This window comes from Oryzias latipes, chromosome 19, assembly GCF_002234675.1.
Source record: "Oryzias latipes chromosome 19, ASM223467v1".
Classification (NCBI taxonomy): domain Eukaryota; kingdom Metazoa; phylum Chordata; class Actinopteri; order Beloniformes; family Adrianichthyidae; genus Oryzias; species Oryzias latipes.
In genome coordinates, this window is record NC_019877.2 from 23,858,757 (window position 1) to 23,875,118 (window position 16,362).

The window sequence follows — 16,362 nt, forward strand, 5'->3', positions numbered from 1 at the left end:
TTGTCCTCACTGACTGCTCATTATTTCTCTTACTGCTGAGCCTTTATCTCATAAGACATGATGAAAGCATTGTGTGGCTGATAAAACGCTGCACCACCAACTCTGTTGTTTAGTGAGGTTAGGTGGGTGTAAGAGTGAGTGCAGCATCTCCAGCTCATTGTGGTGCAGCTGCTGCACAGTTCAGCCGCTTTGTGGTTCAACTCTGGAGAGGAGAGAGGCACCAGTGGGGCAAAGCAGTGGATATGAGGGGAATACATTAGAATTAAAGGATTTCAGTTTTTTAAATTAAGAACTGCGTTGCTGCAATTTGCAGACAGTTGGAACTTTGGCTCCTTTACATAAACCCTGTGGAGCTGAACTGGCTCACAGAACTCATATAAAATACGACGATGTGAGACAAAACTAAGGCCACGTGTCATTGACCTTCGCTTTTACACGTGATGCAAGCTCAAAGATGACAGATCCTCATCCAACCACTAGATGGAAGCTGCAGAAAAAGCACATTCCTAAGGACTACATGACAAAATGTTAAAACTAAACATTGAAACCGTAAAAATAAATGTATGTCCCATCTGGTATCAGAAACTTTCTGATATGTATTTCTTTTCTGTGTGTATGCGTATTTGTGTGTGTGTTTGTATGTGTGGGGGTGTAGACTCAACAAATTCTCTCTACTTTGTCAAACTTGTTTTTTAAACCGAACAACCCATAACCAATGATCCCGTCACACTTTGAGCTTAGTTTTAACTGCTCAGACTGGGTGGTACCACAGATAAAACCGTCCACTTACCATATTTCTACGGTTAAGAGGAAATAGGAGTTTGGTCTTCATCACACGCACCCGTACAGGGGCCATGGAGAGGACCGGGGGCGTAGCTGCAGTTCACTTTAGAATGGGATGGCCACCTAAAGGGAGGTCATAAAAATGGAACATACCATGGTCATGCGTCTGGTAGGTGTATCATAAAGTATTTGTGATGATAATGGAAGTTGCATGCACTTTTGAAGGACATTGAAACAAAAGTATTTCCTTTCTTAAGGTTCAGTTTTTGTCACCCCTGAACCACACTCTAGTCATAAGTGAGGGGCACATCCTGGCTCCTTACTGACTGCATGCAAATGCTGCACGCACGGGGTGTTCAGGTGATATGTGAGTGTTGCAGGACACCCGCAGGATGCCGACAAAAGCTACTAGTCTAGACAGAGATTTCCTCATTTCTAACAATCAGACTTTGTGAAAGGAGCCTGTACTCATTCAATGAACAGCACTAACTGGTTCCTTGCACGGTGGGCAGGGTTACTTGACTGTAGAAAAACATTTTCACAGAGCGGTCTACAACTCTAAGATTTCATGACCTGCATGCCCCGTACAGGTTTGCCCATTTTTCACCCGTGAGGGCAGTTAAGGCCTGAGGCAGTTAATCTCTGTTAGACAGAGGTTAGACAGACGTGTCGATTGTCTGACTCAGGAATGGGATTTGTAATCTGTGAAAAGGTACATATGATAAAGAGTGATCTCAAAATGATGGATACACTATATTGTTGACCTTTGTTTAGTCCCCCCTCATTTTTCATGGTGTTTCTTGGTGAAATATAAAGCATCATGTGGGTGGGATGTCAAAGGCACTGTGTAGCTGACAGTCTGTGCATTCTGTGTCTTAAACTGGTTTATTTTTTGAACTGCAATGAGATTTGGATTTCTGTAAAAATGGAATCTTTAGAAAGTAAAATGACCCTGGTTTGAAGAAAAAATTTTCATTTTATTTCCTGCAAGAAAAATAATCTTAAGAACATTTTTTTAATAGCAAATGTATATGAATATAATAGCAATAGTTAAATAGTCTTAGTTTGAATAAGAGTGACTGGAATTGTTTTTCTTAAGAATTGAATTCTTGGTAAAAAACGTTTTTTCCTCCATTGGCACATTTTTTTCTTGTTTGAGGAAAATCTACAGGTGGGGTCAGAAGTTCACAAAGATGTTATCAAGAAGAGAAAATGTGTAATAAACTGAACTTTCCAGACAATAAAGAAAGGAGTTTGTTCACTCAAAATACGGAGGAGAGTTTTATAAGAGATGCTACAACTAACAATCCCATTGTAAAGAGATTACTGGAAATATTTCTTTCTGGAAAACAGCTGACGTGAAGTTAAAAATATGAATAGAAATACATTTTAGTTTTTATGAAACAGGTGAAATTAATAGGTAAAGTCTAAAGAATAAATGTAGAGCTAACCAGCATAGATGTGCCTAGCCTGCCTGTGGGGTTGTGAATCTACCACTGCTGCTTGTTTGGTTGGGATGCTGCAGAGTTCCACACCCTACCGATACAAAGCAGCTCTTATTTCAAGTTAATTTGCCATGAAGAAGTGAGAAATGATTTCCTACATTAAAGTAAAAGTTTCTAAAAGTGAAGCTTTCCTTTCTTCCGAGGCTGCTGCTGCCGCCCCCGCCTCCACCCTTTTACTTTTGTGGCTGCAGAGATTGTGAAAATGGCCTCCTCTGGACCGTGTCCAGCCAGACCCCATCTGAAATTGAGCCTGCTCTCTAGTGTTACTGCAGCAAGGCTGCTTGGAGTGGATAGCAGAGGAAGGACGATCCTTTGGTCACCTTAAGTTCCATTAAAGCTAAGCAAGCAGAGCAGACTCTGGACCTGTGATTAAACCCCAATTCTCCAGCTCGCAGAATGAACAGGAAGTGGGGGAAAGAGCAAAGGTGTAAAAAGTAATAACCTGAAGTCTCAGTGGATCATTCCAAGTCAAAACTTCCTCTTTGTACTGTGTACCTCATCAATCTACTGTACTATTCTGAATAATTCAGGGCTTTCAACAGCTCACCTGCTTTTGTGAGACATGATCTGCTAGTTTGTGTGCATAAATGGAAGTGAAATAAAACTTTGAGCTCCTCATTTGTTCTGAAGCCTCCAGCAAAGACTCCAGTCACTGAGGACTCTTGCTGAGAAGGTCTGCAGGGTGTTCCTAATTGGGGTGGATTAAAAAAAGGGGGGGGAAAACGACCTTAAAGTGTGAAAGTTTTGAGACTGATTGAAACCTGCACACCAACGTTTTTGATTTCTTTTCATCAGAGACACGAGCCACTGATGTCCTTGTTTCTTCTCTTTCGCCCCCATTTTACAGCTCAACCAAATCCACCGAAAATTCATGAGGGATGGTGGGCGTACAAGGAGGTGGTGCAGGGGAGCTTTGTTCCAGGTAAGCCTTACAACGGCACGCAGCACTTTGATGTCTGGAGGTTTCCCATGGAATACAGATTTATCTGCATACTCTTTTAAACACACTGCGCACTTGATCTTGAAGTCGGAGCTTATTGCATATTGAATATAACATTGACCCACCTTGCTGCTGGCAATAGTTTTATTTTACATTCTGATAAGGCCTCTTTTTTAAAGTCCTGACAGTTTTTCCCATGGTTGACTGATGGCGGCTCACTGCTTGTCCTCCAGCCGTCTGCATTGGTTTAGTGAGGCTGTTTTTAGTGTTTCTGTTGCAAATGCTGCAGATCTGTTAAATTGCGATCCTGTCATGTCAGGCGTTAAGTTGACACTTGGGGACGTTTAAACTACAGTAGGGCAGCTATTGGCTTTTTCCACCAACCAACATTTGTCATACTCAGCTATGTTTATCTCCATCAATTAAGGGAGTGGGAGGTGTGAAAGGGGTTGTGTGTGTGTCCAAGGGGGGGCTCAATTTTTATGGTGTTGTTGTGTAAAGCACTTTGTGGTATATCTGAATATACCACAATCTCTATATTAGTAAAGTGTGATTTGATTTGAAGATTTTTCCAGATGACCCCCCCCTTCCATTGACGTGTTCTTCCTACCATGACAAAGGTGGATAAAGGTGGAAGGATTTCATGTAATCCATGGACACCAGTGAAGATCACAAATCATTGAAGAAAAAAGGTTCAGAGCACTGTCTAGTGGGTCTAGATGACCCAACTCCCAATGGTAAAGTGCCTTAGATAGAACAAGGGTTAAATCGCTTCAACACCAGTAAAGCAAAACCAGAATGAATCCTGATCTAAGGCATTCTGGATGTTTGTAAGTGTTTGTGTTGTAGTTGTTATCCTGTCAGAGATACATGGCCTGGAGATATTACCAAACTCTAGAGATCCCATCTTCATCCCATGAACCTGCACACAGGCCAAACCATAACTAAGACTCCTCCAGGGACCGTCTTCGGTTCTTGGGAATACCAGGAAAAAAAAAAAACCTTTGTGATGTTTGTTCTAATGTTTGTATTTTACCAGAAGGTTCAATGTCATCCAACAAAAATCTATCAAAGGGAAGATGTTAGGGGTTGAAGAGACGTGAACTTGACAGACCTCAATGATGAAAGAAGTAAAGAAAAAAAAGCCCAAAGTGGCTGAACTGTTAATAATGGAGCAGAAACCTTAATTTGGACATTTCTGAAGATGCACTAAGCAGTAATTAAATCAAAGTTTCAGCTTTAATTGAATAGTAAAATTAGCTTTGTACGTAATGTCATGACTGCAGGTGTAACAGAAGCAGGCTTGGCATTATGGGATGTTTCTCTCTCTTTGCCTTTTGTCTTCTTGTTTTGGGCACCCAAAGCTCAAAGTTAAATGGACATGTACACTGATTTATATCAATTCATGATTTAATTTAATGTAGAAAATGTTGTTTGTGCAAAATAGACTCACACTTTGAGCTCAATGTCACCTGGGCTAAAGAAAAGAACGTAACATTACGGAAAAAAGAGTTGAATGATTTGAAAATCTGTTGTGGCAAAGAAAATTGTTGTAATGATTGACATAAAAATGTAGATCGATAATAAATGAGCAAATTTTCAGAACTTTAAGGGATTTATGAATGATTCTGGTGGATAAGCAACATAAAACTTAGTGTCGATATATAAAACACAGAAAAAAAAGCTTTTTTTCATTTTAAAATTCATATAATTAATTTTTTGCTAAAAAAAATTACTAGAGTCTATGGAGTCTTTGTTTGCTTTTTTTTTATCTGGAGTATGATTTTCTTTAGTATAAAACATCAAAGATCAGACATCATGATTGGTTATCTAAGTCAGCTGCTTCGTTAGCTCAGGACTGGCCTGCAGTGTCAGTAAACTCGTGGAATCGTCTTTGCTTTCAGAGAAGTCTTAGGTCTTGATCAGAGAGTTCAGGAAGTTGCTTTTGTAGATCTTGTATTTTGAGGGCAGGCTGCACGCTGATGCAGTGGTTAGCGCTCTCGCCTTGCAGCGAGGAGGGCCCGGTTCTAATCCCAACTGGACCTTCTTTGTGGTGTCTGCCTGTTCTCCCCGTTTTCCACGGGAATTCCGGCTTCTCCCTCCACCCGGCTGAAGTCTGGTTAGCCTCTGGCAGCGCCGTGACCCCAAAAGACATGCAGCAAGTTAACAACATGGATTGTTGGTGTTTGGTAGCCAGCAAGTGGTGGTGTAGTGGTTAGCACTCACAGGGAAGAAGGCCCTAGTTCAAATCCTGGCTGGACCTTTCTGAATGGACTTAGCATGTTGTGCGTGTGTGGTTTCCTGTAAGTACTTCAGTAATATCAGGTTTTCATCATGTCATGCTTCCCTTTAGCTGAGGAAACTTTTGGACATTTATTCAAATGTTTTGACAAACTGCAGTAAAACATCTTTCTTTCACCCATTCTTCCCTCAGTTTAGCCCCCACTGCAGTGGTACATGTACCTTTGGGTTCCATCAATTATTTTTTTCAAGTGAGATCATGTTTTTTTTGGTTTATTTTTTGACTTGTCCTGTCCAATGGGCAAACAGATGAGAGCTGAAGGCCTCTTTTGTTGGACATACTTTACTTTAACAACAGGGGTTCTGAAATTTCTGAAGTTCTTCTGAAGTGAGATCATGTTTGTTTTAACAAGAAAGATGTGCAAAAATGATCATGTGTGTGTTGTTCTCTCAGTGTGGAGTTTCACTAGTCTTGTATAAAGCTGAGTTTCTCTCCATTATTTGGGTTTGCTGATAGATGATTAAACTTTGGAAGCCTGCAGAACAGCCCCCTAAAGTAATGAGGTCCAATGTTGTCCCACAGGGGGTGCAGAAGGGCTTTACTTTAAGATAAAGCCTGCCTTTATTATAATAATGGAGCAGGTGACACGTTTCCTGTGGTCTGGAGCACAGTCTGTGTAAGTGCTATATTTTCGGAGTCAGATTATACCCGGGTCCAGCTGACCCACAGCTCTGTACAGAGGTGAACATCGGGTCACAGCACTTTCAAAAGTCAGGAGGTTAAATGTAAATCCACCTCAGCTTCATTTATTACAACTGATTATTCCTATTCATCAATTTCTGTGACAATATAAGTTTGTTAAAAATAGAAAGCTTCCATCAGAGCATTTTTACTGTTGTATTCACTATTCTGTCTTTTTCTCCTTGAAATCCACAAACTGTCCCAAAACCAATCTGCAGCTTCACTAATGCTGTATTTAGAACAAGCACCAACAAAGAATTTAAAAGGGAACTGTGTCTGTCCTGAATAGAAACTGCTGAAAGAGTTCAACTGAAGAAACAATTCCTCTGCATGTTGCTGATGATGGATTTCAATCAATCAACCAACCAACCAATCAATCAATCAGCCAATCAACCCATCCATTAATAGATCAATGGATCCATTGATCCATTGACCAATAGATCAATGGATCCATTGATCCATCAATCAGTCAAATTACAGACTATCATCCACACACAGTCACATCCAGACCTAAGGAACCATTTAGTCACCAGCTGACCTAAGATTCATGTTTTTGGACTGTAGGCAGAAAATGGAGTGCTCTGAGACAGAAGAGAAAATCAAACTACACAGAACGGCCTGGATTCAAATCAGAGTGTTCTCGCAATGAAACGAGGATGCTAACCACTACACCATTGTGCACGCTTTCCCCCAATTATTAAATATGAACCTTGCCTTTTTACCAAGGGCTGATGATTTGAGCTGTCCTGTATTTGGTGGAAGCTGAGGTCAGGGATTCAATCTCTGGGGTGCTCAGCACAGATGCAGGTTCATTTTTAGCACAGTGTGGGGCAGTAATGAATGCCTGTCTATCTGCCCCATTGGCAGGACATGCTTGGTGATCTTTGTGGCGTCGTTTTCTCCTTATCAATTCAATTCAATTCAATTTTATTTGTATAGCCCAAAATCACAACAACAGTCGTCTCGATGGGCTTCGAAGTAAAACATGAACTTAAAAGGATCACAAATACAAAGAGTTCAATAGAAAAATACTAAAATGAACTAACAAACTGACTAAGCTATACTGGCATCCCTGCCCTTAGACCCCCCTTCACGGTAAGGAAAAACTCCCAAAAAAAACGGATTCCGGAAAAAACGAAGAAACCTCAGGGGTGCCCACATGAAGGAGGGATCCTCCCCCAGGATGGACAGGCGATTTACCAGAAATCTTAGAGAAGAATTAACTTATCTAAATCTACAACTACATATATAAAAGTCCAGCAGACGAGCTTCATCCAGCCGTGGTTGTGGGGACAGTCAAAGGCGCGAGTCGAGCCAGAGGCAGGATCCACAGCCAGGTGTAGGAGCAGGAGCAAAGGCGAGGTAAACGGTCAGGAACTGGAGCACGGATGAGCCAACTGGAGTCTGGAAGCACTCCCACTCCCCAGGAGGGGAGAGGAAAAGAGGGACAATACATGAATCGCACTGCACCAAACAGAGGCATGGAGAACTAAATGATGAATAATGGTCAAGAATAGAGGAGAGGAAGGGTAGAAGTAAAAAAGGAAAGAGGACAGAACCCCAGAGCACCATAGTTACCCCAGCTTCAACTTCTAGCAGCCTTTTAAAAGAAATAGTTATTATTAAGTTTAATTTAAACAAACTAACATTAAGTTAAATAATCTCTGAATACTAACTAGTCTGACAATAATCCTGTCCACAGAGGAATGTTTTCAGTCTAGCTTTGAATGTAGAAACTGAATCGGCCTCTCTTACATGAGCTGGGAGTTTATTCCATAAGACAGGGGCTTGGTGGCTAAACGCTCTACCTCCAACCGTACTTTTACTAATTCTAGGAACCACAAGCAGTCCTGCATTTTGCGAGCGAAGTGTTCTGATTGGTTGGTAAGGGACTATGAGGTCCTTAATATAGGACGGGGCCATTCCATGTAAGGCCTTATAGGTTAACAGGAGGATCTTGAACTTAATTCTAGAATCAACTGGGAGCCAATGGAGTGAAACTAACACAGGAGTGATGTGATCTTTTCTGCTGGTTCCAGCTAACAATCTAGCAGCTGCGTTCTGAACAAGCTGGAGACTTCTTAAGGAACTCTTAGGACACGCTGCTAACAAGGAGTTACAGTAATCCAGCCTCGACGTAACAAATGCATGGATGAGTTTTTCAGCATCACTCTTAGAAAGTATATTTCTGATCTTAGCAATATTCCGCAGGTGAAAAAAGGCAGTTCTACATGCCTGAGATATGTGAGCCTTAAATGATAAATCCTGATCAAGTAAAACCCCAAGGTTTCTAACTGTGGAATTGGGGGCTATACTTATACCATCCAGCTATATGACTATATGACAGGTTAGACACAAAGGAAGGAGAGAAGGACTTGTACAGGCTAGCCAGACAGAGAGACAGAGATGGGAAGGACGTGCAACAGATAAGGGTGATTAAGGACAGAGATGGAAAGGTGCTAACAACCCAGGAGAGTGTACAGAAAAGATGGAAGGAGTATTTTGAGGAGCTGATGAACGTGGAAAATGACAGGGAAAGAAGGGAGGAAGATGTGGTTGTTGTGGAGCAGGAAGTAGCAGAGATTGGAAAGGATGAGGTTAGGAAGGCTCTGAAAAGGATGAAGAGCGGAAAGGCCGTTGGTCCTGATGACGTTCCTGTGGAGGTATGGAAGTGCTTAGGAGAGGCAGCAGTGGAATTTCTAACAAGGTTGTTCAATAGGATTTTAGAGAGTGAGAAGATGCCTGAGGAATGGAGGAGAAGCGTTCTGGTTCCGATCTTTAAGAACAAGGGTGACACGCAGAACTGCAGCAACTATAGAGGAATAAAGTTGATGAGCCACACAATGAAGCTGTGGGAAAGAGTAGTGGAAGCCAGGCTTAGGAAGAAGGTGGAGATTTGTGAGCAGCAGTATGGTTTCATGCCCCGTAAGAGCACCACTGATGCCATTTTTGCTTTGAGAATGTTGATGGAAAAGTACAGAGAAGGTCAGAAGGAGCTGCATTGTGTGTTCGTAGATTTAGAGAAGGCGTATGACAGGGTGCCGAGGGAGGAGCTGTGGTACTGTATGAGGTCGTCTGGAGTGGCAGAGAAGTATGTCAGAGTAGTTCAGGACATGTATGAGAGAAGTATGACGGTGGTGAGATGTGCTGTAGGTCAGACAGAGGAGTTCAAGGTGGAGGTGGGACTACACCAAGGATCAGCTTTGAGTCCTTTTTTGTTTGCTATGCTGATGGACAGGCTGACAGACGAGGTAAGACAGGAATCTCCCTGGACAATGATGTTTGCGGATGACATTGTAATTTGCAGTGAGAGTAGAGAGCAGGTGGAGGAACAGCTAGAGAGGTGGAGGTTTGCTCTGGAAAGAAGAGGCATGAAGGTCAGTCGTAGTAAGACAGAATACATGTGTCTGAACGAGAGGGATCAAGGTAGAAGCGTTAGGTTACAGGGGGCTGAGGTGAAGAAGGTGCAGGAGTTTAAGTACTTGGGGTCAACAGTTCAGTGTGATGGGGAGTGTGGAAAAGAGGTGAAGAGGCGAGTGCAGGCAGGTTGGAGCGGTTGGAGGAAAGTGTCAGGAGTGTTGTGTGACAGAAGAGTGCCAGCAAGACTCAAAGGAAAGGTGTACAAGACAGTGGTGAGACCAGCTCTGCTCTATGGGTTAGAGACGGTAGCAGTGAGACAGAGACAAGAGGCTGAGATGGAGGTAGCGGAGATGAAGATGTTGAGGTTCTCCTTAGGAGTGACCAGGTTAGACAGGATAAGGAACGAGTACATCAGAGGGACGGCTCATGTTGCCTGTGTCAGCGACAAAGTCAGAGAAGCCAGACTGAGATGGTTTGGACATGTTCAGAGGAGGGACAGTGGATATATTGGTAGAAGGATGTTGGAGATGGAGCTGCCTGGCAGGAGGGCAAGAGGACGGCCAAAGAGGAGATATATGGATGTCTTAACAGAGGACATGAAGTTGGCTAATGTTAGGGTAGAAGATGCCCATGATAGAGTGAGGTGGAAAAGGATGATTCGCTGTGGCGACCCCTGATGGGAAAAGCCGAAAGAGAAAGAAGAAGACTTATACCATCCAGGGAGACTATCTGAGCAGACAGAGCATCTCTGAGGTTTTTAGGACCAAGTATAATGACCTCAGTTTTTTCTGGGTTCAAGAGGAGGTAATTAATTGTCATCCAGGTCTTGATGTCACTGATGCAGGCGTTCAGTTTCTCTATCTGGTCATTCTGGTCAGGCTTCATGGATAAATACAACTGCGTATCGTCGGCATAACAATGAAAATTAATGCTGTGTTTCCTGATTATGTTTCCTAGGGGTAACATATAAAGCGTAAACAGGATCGGTCCCAAGACTGAGCCCTGTGGGACTCCATAGTTGACTCGAGTGCACTGAGAGGAATGGCCATTTACATTAACGAACTGATACCTATCAGACAGATAGGATTTAAACCACTGGAGAGCAGATCCTCTGATCCCTATGTCCTGCTCTAATCTATGGAGTAATATACCGTGGTCGATAGTGTCAAAGGCAGCACTGAGGTCCAACAGGACCAGAATAGAAAGTAGTCCCTTTTCTGAGGCCAATAACAAGTCATTAGAGACTCTAACTAGTGCAGTTTCCGTACTGTGGTGAGGTCTAAACCCCGACTGAAAGTCTTCAAAGTGGCTGTTGTCCTGTAGGTGGCAGTAAAGCTGCTTAACTACAACTCTTTCTAGGATTTTAGAAATAAAGGGCAGGTTTGATATCGGTCTATAGTTGGCCAAGATGCTAGGATCCAAACTGGGCTTTTTCAGAAGAGGTTTAACAACTGCATATTTAAAAGACTGTGGCACGTAACCCGTTTCCAGAGAGGCATTTATCATTGTTAATATGGGATCATTAATTAGGGGAAAAGTTTCTTTAAAAAGTCTAGTGGGAATTGGGTCTAACAGACAATTATCAATTCATCAGTTGTTGTCCATGCCTCGTTCACGTTCCTCCTCGGCACACATCAGCTGGATTGCTTCAAAGCTCTTCTCCTTCCTCCTGTGGCCTGACAGAGAATCTCCAGCCGGAGTTACCTTGTTCTGCAGACGCGGTGATTTCACAGCTGGGATGTGAAAGACGGAGGCTTTTCACTGCAAATGAAGGCGAATTTAATGGCACAGAGAAAAGGAAGCTGTTCAAGGAAAATACTCCCATTGAATTTAATCTGCTTGAGCAGTAAGCAGTGATGACAGATCCTAGTGGTTCCTGGGATTTGGGGTTTTATATGCACGTTGGGTCACATTAAAGAAATCATATACACCTTCAAAAGTGCAATGGAGTAGAATAGGTTTTATCCACCTACTGCTCCTCTTCCCAGCACAGATCAGTTACTCCATGGAGAATCAGTGCAATGGTGCAAGAATTCTCTCAGCAATCTAGCTTTTGAATGTTTCCTCAAGAGTTACTGAAGTTTTTAACCACAGTTGTTTTTGTTAGCGTTTGATTGGCAGCCAAAATAATAACGTTGAAATTGAAATGGAAATTGTTTTTCTCCCTCTCTGGAAAGTGCAATAATGGGAGTGTAAAGCAGCACTCAGCTGTGCTCCAGTGGTGCGATCAGAGATGTGAGCCGTCTCCACTTCACCTGTTAACAGCTCATTTAGTTTTACTGCAATGTTTCTGCGCAGAGGTCAGAGACTGTGGCTGGCACACCGAAACCCCTTGCACCCAAGGATGAGCAAACCAGAGGAAATCACATTCTCAGGCTAATATCACTGTAACTGACCTTTGCTTGTCCTTTTGGAGTGCTCTCAATTAGCTTTAAATTTGGGAAAGGTCGGGCAGCTTGAACTGCTGCACTCACCCCAAGCTCCTCAGATGTGGTTTTGTGCTTCACTGCTGAAGTCGGATTAAAAGCTCTGAAATCCGTCATGCTCTCACTTCCTGTTAAAAAAAAACATCTTTTATTGATGTTATAATTTATTTCATCTCTAAACTGTCCTTTTCAGTAATCTAATTTCACCCTTTGGGCCTTTAAACTATCTGTTTTTATTTAGACTCAGGCTTCTTGGACACTTTGCAATCATTTTTATAAATCTTTTTCAAATCGTAGCACTGCATTTATTCAGAAGTTGTGTAGAATTTAATGGTAATTTAGTACAAATCCTTAAAAAAATTAAGGTTATGAAGTTGGTCTTTAGTGTAGCTGCACTGTATTAAAAAATCAGCAAGGTAGGATCTCGTTTTCCATTTTTAATATGGAAAAGATTCCACTTCCAATAATGACTGAACATAATACAAAGAGCTTTTGTGAACTTTCCTCGGTTCCTGTATGAACCTAAACATCTGTTGTCCACTGGCACACCCCGTGTCAGGTATGTAAATGAATGTATTAAACTCACTAGAGCACATCTGGAGTTGGTGTTTTAAAATCATGTTTCAATGAATGGTTTGAAATTCATGTTTACATTTTTGTTGTAATATTCTTGACTGGAGAAAGGTAGTTTGCCCTTTGGGTGGGTGGAGTGCTCCTGGCCCAGGTGGAGGAGTTTAAATATCTCTGAGAGAGCTGAGCCAGAAGGCAAAGCTCTTAATTTACTGGTTGATCTCCGTTCCAATACTCTCCTATGGTCATGAGCTCTGGGTCATGACCAAAAGAACAAGGCCCTGAAGACAAGCGGCTGAAATGAGCTTCCTCCATTGGGGGGCTGGACGCTCCCTTGGAGATGGGGAGATGACCCAGAGAGGGGTTGACCCGTACAGGCGCTGTGGGTCTTTGGGTTGTCCTGACTCGTAGAGGTTCATAGAGAGAAGATGTACAGAATAAATGACACTGAGTGTCAGACAGGTGCTTAATAATCCGACATCAAACCGTTCCCACCGCCACAGCTTTTGGACCAACCATCACATGATGGTTCCATCTCTGCAGCACATTTCATTTGGGATTCTTTTTTTTTCTCTCAAGCTATGTTGTTCATTTTTTTAGATGGAAACGTTTACTTGACGGGCCAGCTAGACGAACATTGTTTTCCTTTTTGTTCTCTCATGAGCTTTCATGTTGAACATGCAAATCCCGACTGGTAGAGTTTGGGTAAGCAGACTTTTTGATGGATTTTCTTAGCATCTGTCTTCTTGACCTTGGAATGGACTTCTTAAAGCAGTTCCAAGTAAATGTAAAACATTCAAAGTTCATTTTAGCTTGACATTATCTTTCATGCTAACCTTGTATCAGTTGACAGACCATGCACTTCCTGAAATCATCCTTGTATTCTTGGCAAACATTATAAAAAATGCAATGCAGGCCAGGCTTTCTCCTAATGGGGCTTCCACGTTTGTTTTACTTCTGCCCCCTACCCTTTTATTTTGAAAACACATTTGAAACATGCACTTGTTCTAACCCTGAACCAGAGGCGTAATAGCCACCAGAGTGCCTCTGTCTTGAAGCACAGCTGGGCGTTGTGAGCAAGTGACTGCTGAACAGAGCAGAATCATTTGGAAGACAAATGAGATGATTTTAGCTTCAGATTGCACCCGGTGTCATTCTCATGCATCTGCCTCGAGGATGCTCATCTCATATGGTTTCCTTTGGTGCTTCTACTGTCAGTCTCTTGCCCTAATAAGAACATTATGCTGATTGTCCCTGTTTGCAGAAATCAGTCAAGTCTTGATGTTATGAACCTGAAGACTTATGAACCCCCTATATAGTTAGCACTATAGCTCCAGTTTATGACATATTGTTTTACATAATGTGTGGTGGGCCTTCTAGGAAAGAAAAATTGGCATATTTACTGACAGAGGGCCTCTGGGTGCAACTGACTTTCTTGAAGAAATGACGCTGTCACATTTCTTTGGTATGGCTGCTGCAGAATCACTGTGGAAGGAGGAAAGGTTGATATTTAGATGAAAGCACCTTTGGTGGATGTGATGCTTGAAGTGATTTTAGTTCAGCCCTTACTGTCTATCTTTCTGGGTGGGAGTCTGTTTCATAATAAAAAGTCTGTGTTAAAACAGAAATCACTTAACACAAACATGGTAGATTTCAAAGAAATGTAGTTTTTTTTCTTTACTTTTTGATGTACTCTGACTTCTTTAAAACTTTGATCTGAGCAGATTTTTTTTCAAACTTTCTGTTGTGCATTGAATGAAATTGTGTTTAAAAAAAAGTGACATATAAGTTTATCACTGTATTTGTGTGACAGTTTAAGAGATCATCCCAAAAGCCAAGTTCCATGACCAGGGTTGGGACCCCAGACACTCCCACCTTCAACTGCCACCCAAACCGCATTGCTTTGGCCCCTTTTGCGCTCTTCTGCAATGGTGGGCCCATGGGAGAGTGATCCCATGTTGTTTCTTCGGGCTGGATCCAACCAGGGGCCTATAGGAAGAGCCACTAGCTACTCGCCTGGTAGCCCAGACCCCAGGCCTGGCTCTAGATTGGGGCCTCTGTGATGCCAATCCAGGCGACATGACAGAATCTTGTAGATTACTCATGAAGGGGACTCTGAACATGCTTTTTTTCTGGCTCGTCACCCAGGACCAGTGTGTCATGGGAAACCCTGCCAGGGGCAAAAGCCCCGGACAGCTTAGCTCCTGGAATCACTTGAGCTCTAAAACCCCTCCACCATGTTCGGTGGCGGTTCACGGAGGGAAGCCAGTTGAAGTGGCCAGGCCTCTTGGACCCCTCCCTGGGGCAGGGTTCTGGGCATGTCCCTGTGGGCAGAGGCTTCAGGGAAGACTACTGCCTCTGTGACACTGTTCTGTATGAGCGAAAGAAGATAAATGAATGAATAGTTTAAGATATTTATTATATCTGTTACTGTTACAAGATCATTGTGACACACAAGTATAAAAAACACAGGGGCCAGACTTTGTAGGACTTCAATGACAAATTTAATGACAAAGATTACAAAAAAAGGTGAAGAAGAGTCTCAGCTCACAGCAAAAAGGCTGTGGTTCAAATCCTGGCTGAGATGGGCTAAGTGTGGAGTTGTGTGTTCTCCTTGTGCCTGTGTGGGTTTTCTCTGAATGCTCTGCTTCCTTCCACAATGCAAAAACATCCTGTATAGACTGATTGTTGATTTCAAATGGTCCCTTTGAGTGTATGAATGTGTGGCATTGCGACAGACAAACGACCTGTTCAGGGTGTAACATCCCCCCAACAGAAGTCGGGATCAGCTCCAGGAACCCTGTGACCCCAAGAGGGATTCGAAAAGTGCAAGGACGGATGGACGGACGGACTTCACAAGAACAGGAAACTAAATTGAATTGAGCTTGGAACAAAGAGCAAAGCATAACAGATATTTATGGACGGGGTCCATCCACAGGGGTGGGGCAGGGTCTATTCACAGGGGAGGGGGCAGGGTCTATCCCCAGGTGAGAGGGTGCGGTCTTTTCACAGGTGAAAGGGCGGGGTCCATCCATAGGGGAGGGGGCAGGGTCTATCCCCAGGTGAGAGGGTGCGGTCTATTCACAGGTGAAAGGGCGGGGTCTATCCACAAGGGTTGGGGCATGGTCCATCTTTTTAACAAATAAGAAAATGAGTGAAAAAATGTCCTGAAATTGCATCAGAAAATTGCAATGAAATGCATACAGAAAATAACAGTTTTCAAAGACACATGTCCAGAAAAAAGAACCTATTCTAAGTAAGGCAGTATGTGTTCTACAGAAACAGGTACTTTTGGACAAAAATGTATTTTAGAATGATTTAAAAGGGAAATTTAGAAAACCTGCTCTTTTTTTCCCACTTCAGTGATGTTTGAAAGGGGATTCAAGAGAGATGGCTTTCCTCCCTAAATAAGAACATTGCTGGATTTAAGACTAATTTCACAGAGAACATCAGCGTCATTCGTCAAACAAATTCTCTACAAACTCATTTTTCTGCTCCTCTTTCATTCTTATAAGGATGCTTTAACAAATCTGAATGCCCTTTTAAGGGTCAAAGTTAGCTGCTTCCTGGTCACAAATTTAATTGAATTTTTGAAAATATTTAAAGGATATGACCCACTTATGTCAATGGTGAGACCACACAACCTCCACTTTTCTACCCAGCATCACCTTTACTCTCCAGCCTGATTTACTTCATGCCCCTGCGTCCCTCTGTGACACCATGACCCTGTGACTACCGTAAAATTGGAAAGGGGTATTATGGGTTGGATTTGAGTTTGGAGCTCCCGGCTCTCTT

General features: G+C 42.6%; 1 protein-coding gene across 1 annotated transcript in view; it reads left to right on the forward strand.

The window, feature by feature from the left end:
- ca10 (carbonic anhydrase 10) overlaps positions 1-16,362 on the forward strand; it is a 319,572-nt gene that overhangs the window by 30,676 nt on the left and 272,534 nt on the right. Inside the window, exon 2 of the mRNA XM_023949200.1 lies at positions 3,136-3,210. Coding sequence (XP_023804968.1) covers positions 3,136-3,210 — 75 coding nt within the window. The remainder of the gene's footprint in view (positions 1-3,135; positions 3,211-16,362) is intronic.